This window comes from Cicer arietinum, chromosome 4 (genome assembly GCF_000331145.2).
Source record: "Cicer arietinum cultivar CDC Frontier isolate Library 1 chromosome 4, Cicar.CDCFrontier_v2.0, whole genome shotgun sequence".
Lineage (NCBI taxonomy): Eukaryota > Viridiplantae > Streptophyta > Magnoliopsida > Fabales > Fabaceae > Cicer > Cicer arietinum.
Window position 1 is genome coordinate 395,592 of NC_021163.2, and position 14,132 is coordinate 409,723.

Below are 14,132 nucleotides of genomic sequence, written 5' to 3' on the forward strand. Positions count from 1 at the left end.
GAAAAAATTATGATTAAAGATAAATATTGTTGAGTTTTTATTAAAAAAATTAGAATTAAAGATGAAGATTATTTAGTTTTTATGATTTATTTGGTTTGTCAATTAATTAGTTTTAAGTTTTAAATCAAATAATCAAATGAGTTAATAAAATAAATTTTAATTTTAAATATTGCCTACTCAACCACAATTACACGGTTATGTGTCGCTTCATCTAAAATTAGTCATATCACTATTTTTTTTACTAAAAAAAAAAAATCATAAATGACTTTTTTAACTTTTGTTATAATTTGCAAAGTTATAAATAAATAAAATTATAGGTGCTAAAATCAAAACGAAGTATATTTACAAGTACCAAAAATATATTTAAACCTATAAAATATTATAAAAATTGAATAAAGTTATCATTAACATTCTGACAATATTTTTGAATATGACTTACTACTTGTCATAGTCTGCATTTTCGTTACACTTTATTTTTAATGTCTATTGTGTTTTGGTGTGAGTACTATTTGTGTTTATAAATAAAACTAATACATAAAATGTATTACAAAAAGTATTATTGAGGTTTATTAAAGTTGTAAATAACATTCAAATAATGTTTTTGAGTATAACATATTACTCAATATAGTTTGTATCTTTTTGACACTTTATTTTTAATGTCAAATTTAGTTTTAACGCATGTACTGTATAAACATTTAGAGATAAATTTATTTAAATGTACATGCGGAACCAATAATTAATATTTGAGGGAGTTTTGACAAAAACTCTAATGTTTATATAAAAATAAAAATAAAAATCATAATGGTTTTCTAAATATGTGAGGTGCAGCCACTATATAGTCTTGAATGTATCAAAATTAAATACATCATGAAACTTTTATTTTATTAGTAATTTTATGAACTAAATTGACTAATAAAATACATATTTGAGAACTAATTAACTAATGAAATATATATTTGAAGACCAAAATAATTAACCAAATATATATTTAACTATATATTTTTTATATATATAGAAAGTGCTTCATAATTAACTTACAATAGAGTCATATAATAATTGATTATATACAACTTAAAGGAATCTATAAAACTTAGGAGAATCGTGGCACATGTCGACCTCCTTCTTTTCGTCCTTGATTATTTGTAAGTATTTTTGGTTGACTTGTTATTCGACATAATTTGTTTTTTCTTGACACTTTATCTTTAACGTCTAAATAGTATTTGAACTAGAACAAAAATAGATAGATAAAATGTCAAAAAAATACAAATTATGTCAAGTAACAAGTTATATTTGAAAATATTATTAACAACTTTATTTAATTTACATAATTTTTTTTTTGAAATTTAGTGTATTTATATTATTATTATTATTATTATTATTAGTATCATTATTATTATTATTATTTGTATATTTTATTTTATTTACGTTTTTTTAAAAGAAAAAGAAGTCCGAACTCCGAAGCCCTCTTTTCAAAGATCGACTTCCTATAATGTTTTATTAAAAAAAGTATATAGATTTTGTATAAGGTCGTAGATTCAAAAGACGATTTCTAACTGATATATAAAAATAGGATATGTTAGTATTTACTTTTAAAAGTGGAGTATATGGATAATTTGTTTTCAAAAGGGGTTATTGACAAAATATAACCCTTTATGGGATGTCAAGCAATTTGCAAACTATAATATTTATTAATTTTTCATTGTTATACAAGCTAAATTGTTTGGTTAAATTTTAATTTTGATTCTTCTATTTACTCCAATTCATAGAATTGATTTATTATTTTAAAAATTATCAATTTTAATTTCTTTTTTATATTTTTAAAATAAAAAGTGATGATTTGACACATTTTAAATAATAAATAATTTACAATTTTATATCATAAAATAATTTAAATGTATTAATTATTCATAGGATATTAATTGAATTATAAAAATAAATTATTTTTGAAGTTGAAAGTAAATTTTTTTATAGAATTCTATTGTAATTTCATAAATGTTAATTATTTTACATCATCATCCATATTATTTAAAACATATCACATAATTGTTTTTGATTAAAAATCATAATAAAAAACCATATTTATCATATTTTAAAATAAGTGATTAATATTATAAATTAATTTAAATAAAGAATTAAAATTACAATTAAATCTAAAATCGATACTTTCAATAAATTTAAAACTAACCAACAAACAACACTGAATCGTGTTATATTTTATTTTGATAGATGAATTTTAAGATGATGGACTATAGTTTTTCATAAATTATAATAGACTACTTAAAGTTTTCAAGTGACACCTTGTGCAAAATTGTTATACAAATTGTTTAGACATGTTTTTGAGTATATAATAATAAATTTTTTATAATTTTTATTTTTTAATTTTTAATTCAGCTAATTAATATCAGAATTGTTAAATTAAATATTATATATTTGAATTTTAAATTTTAAAGTTGTAATATTACAATTATGTGTAATTTTTTAAAATTATTTTATCTATTGACATAAAATAAATATTCATAAAAACTTATATAACAAACGTTGATGTTTTAAATTCTTAATTAAATAGTGTATCTAAATATGATCTATGTTTTTGAAGTGCATACGATAAGCATTGTTTCTCTTGTTTGTATAGTGATGCATCATCATTCTATTTTGTAGCAAAATCTTAAAATTTTAATAGAATAAATGCTAAATTATTCCAGCAATCTTTTATCTTTATCTTTCATTTCAATTTCGTCTTTTGTCAATTTTAGTGTCAAACTAATACGTCTATTTATATTTAAACTATTTACATCGCTAAATCGACTTTTATTTTTCATCTATTTTCAATATTGATTTGAGAACATAATCATTCAAAAGACTATCTACATTTTTACCCATCAAAGTAACATTCAAATTAAATAAATTACAATCCCATGTCTAAATATCATCAAAATTAAATAAATTACAATCCTATATCTAAATATCATCAAAATTAAATAAATTACAATCCCACATCTAAATAACATCAAAATTAACATTATCATAAATAACTAATTTGGCAAACGTCCTAAATTTAACCTTGAATAAAAGACACTTCTATTCAAGAGAATTTCTTATATGTATGATGATCTATTAACTTATTGCATGATTTTTCTTATGAACATTATTATGGTCATTTTATAATTTTATTTTACTTAAGACTATAGGTAAACTTTTAATTAAAAACTAATATAGGTCAACTTTTAATTAAAAAAACACTATAAGTCAATTCAATCTCATTTTACTTCGGGATACTTTGTCTTAGTTAGATCTCCGTGATTTTTTGGTTTAAGGATTAAGCCCGAACTTAAAAATTCTACAATTTAGAATTGAACTCATTTAAATACAATTATGTGTAAGAGATAAATTTAAGAAAGTATGCATTTATTTGTTTAAATTTTGAATCAAATTCCCATATGTTTTTTCACCTCTTTAATATACTTAAAAAATATTTTATTGTTTTTACTATATATAAATATAGGAAATTCTAGAATAAAAGATTTTCAAAAAAGTAAATTTCAGAAATTTAAATATTTTCGAAATAGAATAGGAATTTTTTGAAATAAAATAATATCATTTTTTTGAAACAAAATTTACATTTAGAAAATTTGAATAAAATTCTAAATTTTATGAAACATTCGAAATTTTAATCTTTTTCGAAAATTTTGAAATGTAATTACGTTCCAAAAATTTAATTTTCAAAAAAAGTATTATATTTTGAGTTTTTAAAGTTTTGAAACTTTTGTTATAGGTAGTTCAAAAATTTTAAACTAATTCAAACTTTCGAATTTTTTTGATTAATTTAAAACATTAAAAACTTAATTTCCAACTTAAAAAAAATTAAAAGTTTGAAATAATACGAAATTTTTGAAATAGAAAAATTAATTAATATTTTCGAAATAGGAAATTTCAAAATAAGAAATTTTTGGAATAAAAATAGCAAATTCCTAAGAAAATAATGTAACTATTTGGAAAAAAAAATTACATTTTGAAAATTTCGGTAAAAATTTCAAATTTTCAAAACTTTTATCTTCTTCGAAAGTTTCGAAATGTAAAGTTACATTTCGAAAATTTGATTTTTGAAAAAATACATGTTTTGAAAGTTTTTGAAACTTTGCATTTCGAACTTTTATTAAAGATAAAAATTTCAAAAATATTTTATAAATACAATGAATTGTATTTCAAAATTTACAAATTAATTCAAACTTTAGAAAGTAAACTCATTTTGTATTTTGAAAAATTTATAATCAACTAAAATTTCAAAATTTTATAGTTAAAATTTCAAATGTGTGTGTGAAAATAAAAAAAGATCAACTCTTTATATATAATAAAAAAACATATAATAATCTCTTTAAGCGTATTGGAGGGAGTTGGAGGTATAGGTGGGGAGTTACAACTAGAAAACTCTTAGAATTTAATATTTAGTTTGGACTAAACCTAAACCTAAACTAACCTAATTAAATTTGAAGTGGTTTGGTTCACATAACTAATTTAAAATTTTAATTATTTGTTTGAATAATTTTAAAATCATAAAACCGCAAATTTAACATGTTAAAAGGAAAATATAAAATTCATCTTTTTAAAATATAATTTAAGATATTTTATGCGTTGAAACTACAAACATTTTAATCTAATTTAAGTTATGAATTTTAAATTAAAATTTTAGTCTTAAATGTAAGAATTTTCATAAAATAATGTGATTTGAATACATAAATTTAGTTCAATTCATAAATGTTTTTATTTTATTTATTAATTATTTATTTCAGTTAATTAATTTTTTATTAAAACAATTAAGTGAAGTCTCTTGCCACGTCATAGTCATTTAAAAGTTTTATGTGGTAAGTTTCAATTAGATTTATGTCATCTACATCGGTATAATTTTAGACGGTAAGAGAAACTATTTTTCCAAACGAAAACTATGAGGAACTAAAACATCTTTTAAATTTTAGAAGAAACTGAACTTAGAAGATTGTAGTTTTATTATGACTAAAAATATATTTAATGCTTTATCTAAAGTTTGTATGACTTGTTCCTTTTAAAGTTTTTGATGTTTCTAACTGTTGTTTTGCTTCTATTGGAAGAGACTCCACTGGAGTTTGCCTCTCTAAGAGTTTCTAGTTGTTCTCGAGTCTTGGGCTCCCTTTACTCACACCAAAAAAATCAATCACAAATTTAGTATGCATTGAACACATAAAAATTCATCATCGAGGTGGTTAGTTACTTCCTACAGAGATTCGTATACATCCCTAAAGATATATTATTACCAAGTTTCGGAGATGATTTGAAAGCAGAACACATAGCATAAATAATCATGACTAAAAAATTTCATGTATTTTCTCAAGAAAAGTTTTACATAAAAGTGCACAGAATAAAATAGAATTATACACTTCAAAATTGCACCATTTTCTTCTCTCAAAGATATCCTACTCGTAGTACAGGCCTAATTTCTTTATGGAGAACAGCAATAGAGTCTCACGGCTTTCGAATCCGATATAAGATGCAAAGCAATACTACTTCCTCATCTGCGTGAATAGCTCGGGTGGTTTATTACCTCCAACGTTACTAAAAGCAGAGAAACCACCGCTTCCTTGGCTGCTAAATGCTCCAAACCCACCACCAGAACCAGCTCCTGCAAATCCACCACTTGAATTAGCAGCAGCAGCAAAACCACCACCACTCGGAGCAGCAGCACCGGCGAAACCACCACCACTCGGAGCAGCAGCACCGGCAAATCCACCAACAGGAGAAGCGAATCCAGAAAATCCACTACCGGTTGATGTAACACTTGCAAATCCTCCACCTGTGGATGCTATAGCAGCAAACCCTCCAACTGTTGATGTTCTACCAGCAAACCCTCCACCCACAGCAGCATTTGAAAATCCGCTAGTATTACTACTCGTAGCAAATCCACCACCAAAACCAGTGGGAGCTGCGAAACCACTTCCAGGTAGAGCACCGCCAAGTTGCCTTGACTGTCCAAAACTACCAAGAACTGATCCAAGAACCTGCTGCCCCGATCCTCCAATTTGTGCTGGTTGCCCAAATGCACTGGGAGCTTGTGCAGGAACAGCTGCCCCAACACCGAACCCACCAGAAAACGCACCTGAATTTGTTGACTGAGTTGGCACGGATGATTGGGAGCTTGGGAATGTAAAAGATGCTGGTCGAAACAACTCTCCGCTGGGAACTGATAATGCAACTGGATTTGATTGTGGGCTTGATAAACTTGTTGCTACATTATTAAATGAACCACCAAATGGATTTGATTTAGGAATTGATGGGTTAGGGGTTGAGCCAATCCCAAACCCACCAAGGCTTCCCAAACTAAGTTCAGTTGAGTTACTTGTCTCGGGAGCTTCTTCCTCCATCTCATCCTCCTGAGAGATTCCAACATCCAAACCCCCATTTTTCCCGCTTGAAACACTAGTAGAAGTAAGAAAAGAAGTTGAAAGTTGCGGAGGTGTGTCTGAAGGCTGTTCTGATTGAGAAACTGAGACAATGTTGGTATCAGAACTTTTTATATTGTTGGCAGGCTGTTCAATTGAAGGACTGAAGTTTCTTGAAGATCCGAGCTTCATTTCAGATTCACCATTTAGAGATTTATTTGGCTGAGTGACCACTTCTGCAGCAGCATCTAAATTTGTCTTTAAATTAGGTCCACTAGCTGGTTGAATCTCTGATTTGTGCGACTCTGATGTTGTATTAAAGGAGGGTGGGTTGGGTAATGGGGACGATGTTTGTTTAGGGGCCTGGTTAGATAAAGAAAGTAAACCTGATGCCGAAGATGTCGTCATGTGATTAGAATCTACACTGATTTTAGAACTAGTAGTATTGCTTAATGTCACCGACACTGCTGCTGGAGGAACAGCTACAGACGACACAGATGATGATGCTGAAGAAATCGACGGTGTTAAATTAGTTGGAGACAACGGAGATTCACGCAAACCGCTAAATTTGGGCAATGCTGGATTATTATTGTCAGGCCAGCTTTTATCAAAATTGAACTTCGTAACTTTTTCAACCTTGGTTGAAGCTGTAGAAATAGAGGACAAGTGTGACTCTGAGGATGGAACATTTTTTTTCCAAGATTCAGGAGTAAATGCACCTGAAAGTTTGTCTCCCATCGGGAAACTTGTAGCCATAGTCATTTTACTGTTTGTAATGGGCATTTCACTCGATTTAATCAGAGACGAAGGTGTTTCTGTAGTAGAGCGGGTAGAGATTGAGAACTTTTGAGGCATTTCCTTGAGTGAAAAAGGCTTGTTCTCACTGTTTGAAATTGAATCAAATTTTTTAACATTTGATTTTTCAGCAGCCAGATCTCTTGCTTCTGTGGAATGACCAAACGCGATTGCAGGTGACAAGTGGAATGAGGGACGTGGAGGAACTGCAGAAATATTACTTATTTGCAAAACACGAGACTTGGAGTCTGAAACTTGAGTACGTGCTTTGAGGTTACCATCCTGTATAAATGCCTTTGATTGTTCTGACACCTCTTCAAGTGCAAGATGGGAATCCAGAAAGCTTGCTGCAAGTATATTAATAGACAAGTGTCAGACATTATAAACCATTAGTTTAAATCAGGTCAACAATTAATTTCAGCTTACCTTTCATTTCAGAAGTAGGGAGGACACCTGAGGGAATTCTGGCATTCATTTGATGAGGAGCGGATTCCACCGGCACGGAAGTTTTGATTTTTTCTTTTGAAAATGATGATTCTTTCCATTTTGGTTTTGGGAGCTCTTGTAGCAGCATTCTTTTGATGATAGTTTTAGGAGGTTCAGAACAGGTCCAACTCTGCATCAAAGTTGTTTAAACATACAATACAATAACTATCAGAACCACACTCGGTGAGGATAAAGATCTATCCCAAAAAAGACCAACGAAGAAACTGGCTAGAATGATCATCCATGGAAATCTTGTGGCAAGTAATTAAAGACAGAATGAGTTAAAACTTCTCCAAATCCATCAAGAAACAGATTTGGAAGCTTTAAACCATAACAAAGCCACAAACCAATCGGTCTGGTTCACAACTCTTCATAGCAAGAAAAGATAGAGTAACTTATAAGTAACAAATACCTGATCAAGTGAGTCTCTCCTCCTCCTAGCCGTTTCTGGTTCACAACTCTTCATAGCACTGGCTTGAATTCTCTGGGATTTATCTTTATTAGTAGTCAAATCAGAAAACAAGAGCTTCTTACTAGAAGGAGTCTTCATAAAACCTTTCGTGTCTGGAGAGCCATAAGAAGCATCATAGGGAATTCCTATTGTTTCAAAGAGCTCCTTCACATTCTTTTGTTTCTCAGATGGGGACCTTAAACTCAATGTAGCCATTTGTTTTGAAAGGCATTCAGAGAGATTTTCTGCAGCTACAAGTTGCGACCTGATTGCATTCTGTAAACTATGCAATGACTGAATGTGTCTGCAAATAAATTAGGGACACTATAGTAAAATAGCAAAAAATTGCAAAAAAGCTCGAATCTAATGCATATCTAGACAACACATCTCATCATCTGATTCAATGTATTTTGTGCCTAATGTGAACTATCAACGAATTATTGGCAAAATAAGAGAGCACGGAACTCCATCACCCAATCAGGGATAATATATATCAATAATTCCATATTAGATGTATAGAACAGAGTAGTAGCAGCCTTGTTGCATTGTTATATATTCTACTGTAACACAACAGCCTTCAACCTTTCTTAATTCACAAGGAATGGCCTTTCAACATATTAGCTTCAAAAGGTAAGGAAAAATAATAGATTATTTGAAGATTGTAAAATAAAAAACACCACAGAAATGTAAAAGAGAAAAATGGTTAAGAAACAAAGGCACCCTAATGTCTATGCGTTATGACTAGTATGTAAATGATCTATATACCACAAAGGCAAACAAGACAATTGATCTAGATGAAACCAATATTTCTATGATTCAAATTACAAGAACTGCATTAAGTGGGTTGAGCATTACATATATTAAGTGCAGTTGAATTAAATAGATTGGAATAATCAACTTGTATTTCACAATATGATTGTGCAAATATATGTACAAGAGAGAATCTCCCAAGAAAGGAAACAGAAAAATAAGGAAACTATATCAATGACAACAAATAGAGAATGATCAACAAGTGCAAAAGCAACCACAATTTAACCATACCTTGAAGGCCCATATCTATTTTGAGAAGCTCCACGACCAATGAGATGGCCGCCATTTTGGCTGAATTTGTTTAGTTCAAGAGCATTGAAATGTCTCTCCAATTCAACTAACTGATAAGTTAAATCCTGAAATAATGATTGAGATAACTTGTTCAACACTAGGCCATAGAAATATTTTGTTGGCAAATTAACCCACATACCTGATTCAGACTCAGTATATGCTGTCGCTTTAGCTCTAGTTCTGAATTCAACTTTTGTCTATTCCATAGGTCCCAATATCGGCTATCACAAGCTTGCTTATATATGTCTTCCATGTATACTTTTCTTGCCACCACTGATATTCAACCAGATAACCATTTAGATCAAACTGAGAAAAGCTGATTTGTCAATTTGACCAGAAATTGTTTTACATAATTAAAACTAGCATGTCAGGGACTCGTGATAGATAATGTGATTTTTTTATATATAAAAGAAAATTGAGTATTTTATTTTGTGAAATAAATCAAATATGGGAGGCTAAATTGAAGTTTGAGCTGTGAAAGACTTGAGTTTTCAAACATCACACTAAAACTGAATTGTTTCAATTGCGTGACTAAAAACAAGTATACAATAGAATACAAATCATACAGAAACCTAAGGTCCCATGATTGAAATTGCGGAAGTGGAAGCCACACCACTTATTTAGCAATAACATGATCCAAATCCAATGCTTTGATAATGTGACAGTCAACTTCCTCCATAGATGGAAGGAAAACTTTTTAAGGACCTAATTGAAACCAACATCTTTCAAGGACCCAAAATTTAGCCAAGATGAAATATAATTAGAATTATATTATATTTGGTACTTTACCAGCTGCTCCCTATGTCACATTCTAAGTTTCATTTTAGGTCATACAATGTTTTAAACAAATGATTAGTTATCGAATGATAAACTGTCATTCCAATCAATTAAATTGGGATGCCCTGTACCTGGCATGTTGATTTCTATGGTAAAATAATATGTATAGCCTAAAATACCCATATTAATTAGAATGGTTGAAAGTAGTATTAGTGGAATAGTTAGATGGATTATTTAATTTAATGAGGGTATTGTTGAAAAAGTTTAATAAATGTTGTCTTTGGTATTCAAAAGTGACAATTAATTTGAGACATAAATATTCCAAACATGACACTTATAATGAGACAGAGGGAGTATATAAGAAAAAGATGCCATATCAAACAAAAACTTCAAGAAAAATGATTCACCATTTACTTTTCAATATTCTTCATTTTTTTTCAAAATATATACACATTAATATTAATGGATTGATACAATTGTATAATTTCTTTTGAGAACAATTCCATGAAAAGCAAATTACATAATTCGATTAACCTTGAAAAATCCTATCATCGTGATCATATACATATAAAAACTTGCCTATAAATGAATATTACCTTGTATTGTCTTGTTAAGAAGAAAATGAACCTCCTCAACATGTTGATCCACCTGGCACTGCAAAGTGAAGCAGGCAAAGTTTGAAATTTGAATATTGATAATAATATAATTAAAAACTCCATGAGAACAAAAACTGAACAAAGTAATGACATTTTTATAAATAGGCATTTAAATACACAATTAAAAGTCAGAAGTAGACACATCATTGTGTTGTAAACTATAATCAAACAATAGAATGTATGAAACTTCCAGTATACTCTACATAAACATATAGACCGCAAGATCAAAGGAAAGAGGTTGGAGTTTTGCCTATATCAGCTGCACTTGCAGTTTTGGTTGGTTTTCATGGGTATGGGCTTTGAACATGCCACTTGTAGACAAAGTGAATCACAGAATTAATTTGCAGCAGTCAGTTATTATGGACGTCCCGTTATTATTTTGAAAGATTTTTTCCAGGAATATGTGGACCAGAATGTATTAGTGTTTGGGTGCTGACATAGCTGTTTTGGGAAGTTTCAACTTTAGATTTTGGAAACTGGAATGAACTACAATGATTAGTAGCGCACTATTTTGGCAAAGACAGATGCATCAATGTGGTCTCCTACGGATCTAGTAGATGCTGTAATTTTGTTGAAAATGCATCAGTAGGCAAGAGAATCAATCCTTCCTTTAGCTGAAGAGGTTGGTGGAAATAAGGAGTTATGTCATCAAGCTGAAAAAGTCAAAATGCTGACCTATCAACTAGCTACAAAAGAAAGGTTAAATGTCTCCGCTGGGACCTTAGGAGATGCTATAATTGCTCGTTCAGATGAGGATCTAAGGGGTTTCTGATTTGATTATGGTGGAACTTACATCATGCTTATGGTTGCTTGCCGATTGAACACCAATGGACTTGGAGATTTTAGACAATAAAGACCCTTGTGAGATATTTTATCCATTATCTTTGACTCGGGGATAAGGTGGGTGTTTGGGGGAGAGTATTGTCCGTAACATGACCCCAATCTCGAGAGTATAGAGAAGGAGAAATGAAGATGGGCCAATGGTTCTGTTGGTTAAAAAGAGTTAAACGCATTAATTAGAACAAAATATTTAAATATAGTAGTATTTAGGACAGAATAATACCAAATGTAATTATCGGAAGTAGGATTTTTAGGATAACAGGGCAGATTATAAGAATCAGGAAATGACACAATGTTAAATGTATTAGAAGAGAGGGAAATCGCCTGTGCATTTGTGAGAGAATTGGGGCCCAATAGGGCCCAAACAGATATATATATATTTTAAAAAAATGCACTCAGATCAGAGGTGAGAAACCTCTGATACAATACGTAAACCAGAAAACTATAAGAAAAATAAGACTTCCACTGGACTGGAGCAGAGCTACTTACAAACGAGAGAGAAACGTAAGAGACAAGAAAAATATCTCCTCAACTGAAAACCAACCCCTTTTCTCAAAAAAAACCACAGTACCAAATTGATAATTCTCATATACCCACCCCTTCGGTTACCCTCTCCCCCTATTTATAATTCTCCCTCACTCATCCCTTGATTCCAGAATCTATTCCTCCTTTCCTCTTTACCACATGTCATTTTCTGGTATTCCATTCCCTCTCTCCTCAATAACACCCATGTGTTCCTCTCTCCCCCTCTTGCCTCTTCAGTCTCATGCTTATTCCTTCTTTCATAACTTATCAGCCCCTTATTTTTAGGACCATTTTCTTTATTTCTGCTTTCTATTTCCTCTCCTCTTAAACACATGTTGAGTGGACCTATCAACCTCCCTTGTCCTCAAGATGAAGGATGAATAAACCAAACACTCCACCAAGATCCCACTGTATGAAGTCCCTAGCTGCAACATAGTGAATTACAAATATTTCATACCCTTGTGCTACCAATTCAAGACCAAACCTGACACCACAGCCTCTGGTAATAGAAGTCTGAGTAGCCATTTTGGATGAATTAGCACTAGATACCATATAAGATTCCGGAAATTGAGTTTACAGAAAAAGAATCTAAGAGGAAAGTGAAATAAATGTCCACAACAAGGAATAGATAGATTCAAGCTCCAAAATTTTAACAAGTCAATGAAATGGCAGTGTCAAGCAACAAAAGAAACATCACCGTCCGTATTTTGCATTGTGTAGATAGAATGTTCATGCTTTGTTCCACTTCCTCAATTGAACTTTGAAGTGACCTGGTGCAAGCATCTCTAAAGCCTCCAGCTTCTTCTATTGACTTCAAAAGCAGATCCAATTCTTTGGTCATCTCATTAATCTAGGACAGAGGCAAAAAAGTTAACACAATAAGAACATGGAAAAGGGGCTATAAGGGTCTTTGTCATCTTACTCTGTAGATTTCTTTTCGTCTAATACATATGCAGATACATAATCTATTTAATAACTATTGATGAATTTAAAAGCAGAGAAGAAAAATACAGAGCAGGATGACGGAGACTCCACAAGATAAATGATTAAGTTATCTTCATCAGTAGTATCCCATTATGAGAAAAATATCTACCATCAATTATATTAAAACTGTGAAAGATAGAAATAATACATTGCCAAATTGCTTTGTCGAATCAGAACTTGATATCGCAGACTTGGATGAATTTACATGCTGCTCATCAGAAGGATGAAACTTTCGTATAGCTGACTTTCCGGTTGTAGGATTTCCAAGTAATGACAAATGTGAACTTTCTGCTCCTATTGAACCTAGTTTTCCACCGCTCTGAAATGGTTTACTGGCAGAATAAACGCTAGGAGATTCAACATTCACGTCCTTAGAACTTAGTTGTCCACCACTCTGAAATGGTTTGCTGGCAGAATAGATGCTAGGAGATTCAACATTCACATCCTTTACAAGAAAGGGCTTTCCAACAATGCTACCAGGAGCATTTGCAGCAGAATAGATGGCAGGAGATTCAACATTTGCATCCTTTACAAGAAAAGGCTTTCCATTAAAGCTACCAGGAACACTTGTAGCACCCAGAGTATATTTTTTATTTTGATAACCACTACCATCAACATAACTTGAACCGGAAATTGAAGACACATTAGAGTCTTTTGAGAATGAAAATGTTTCACCAGGCAATATATGAGAAGCTCTTTGTGAGTCTTGTAAGCTACTTGTAGTCTGGAGCTCCACAGCCCTCTCAGTATTATTTTGAGAATATTTAAAACTTGACAAACCAGGAGCAGCAGAATGACTGTTTCCTGTAAAAGAACCAATACTTGTTCCAAGTGCTGCAGTCTTTTGACCTAAGTTTTTCTGTTGTTCACCTGGAGGACATTGAATTTGACTATCCTTAACTTTCTTCACATCTACACCTGGAACCATTTGCAGCACGTCAGACTTCAAAGACTGTACATTTGTCGTTGATCCCACTTCAGGGAACTTAGTATAATCTTCAGCAAAAGGCTTGGACTTTAGATTCTCACGCTCAACATCCTGCACATAATTTTTTTAAGAATTTTCATTAGCTGAAAGCACAAACTATCGGTGTTCAGTGGACTAACTCT

At 30.9% G+C, this 14,132-nt stretch overlaps 1 protein-coding gene across 3 annotated transcripts in view; it reads right to left on the reverse strand.

Moving 5' to 3' along the window:
- Positions 1-5,333: 5,333 nt before the first annotated feature.
- LOC101502855 (nuclear pore complex protein NUP214) overlaps positions 5,334-14,132 on the reverse strand; it is a 17,911-nt gene continuing 9,112 nt past the window's right edge. For all 3 annotated transcript variants that reach the window (XM_004494959.3, XM_027333242.2, XM_027333243.2), the window contains 8 exons: positions 13,171-14,061; positions 12,736-12,888; positions 10,614-10,671; positions 9,380-9,513; positions 9,181-9,305; positions 8,101-8,443; positions 7,629-7,818; positions 5,334-7,549 (listed from right to left, as the gene is read on the reverse strand). In XM_004494959.3, the coding sequence (XP_004495016.1) occupies positions 5,532-7,549; positions 7,629-7,818; positions 8,101-8,443; positions 9,181-9,305; positions 9,380-9,513; positions 10,614-10,671; positions 12,736-12,888; positions 13,171-14,061 (3,912 nt within the window). In that variant the 3' untranslated portion in view covers positions 5,334-5,531. The remainder of the gene's footprint in view (positions 7,550-7,628; positions 7,819-8,100; positions 8,444-9,180; positions 9,306-9,379; positions 9,514-10,613; positions 10,672-12,735; positions 12,889-13,170; positions 14,062-14,132) is intronic.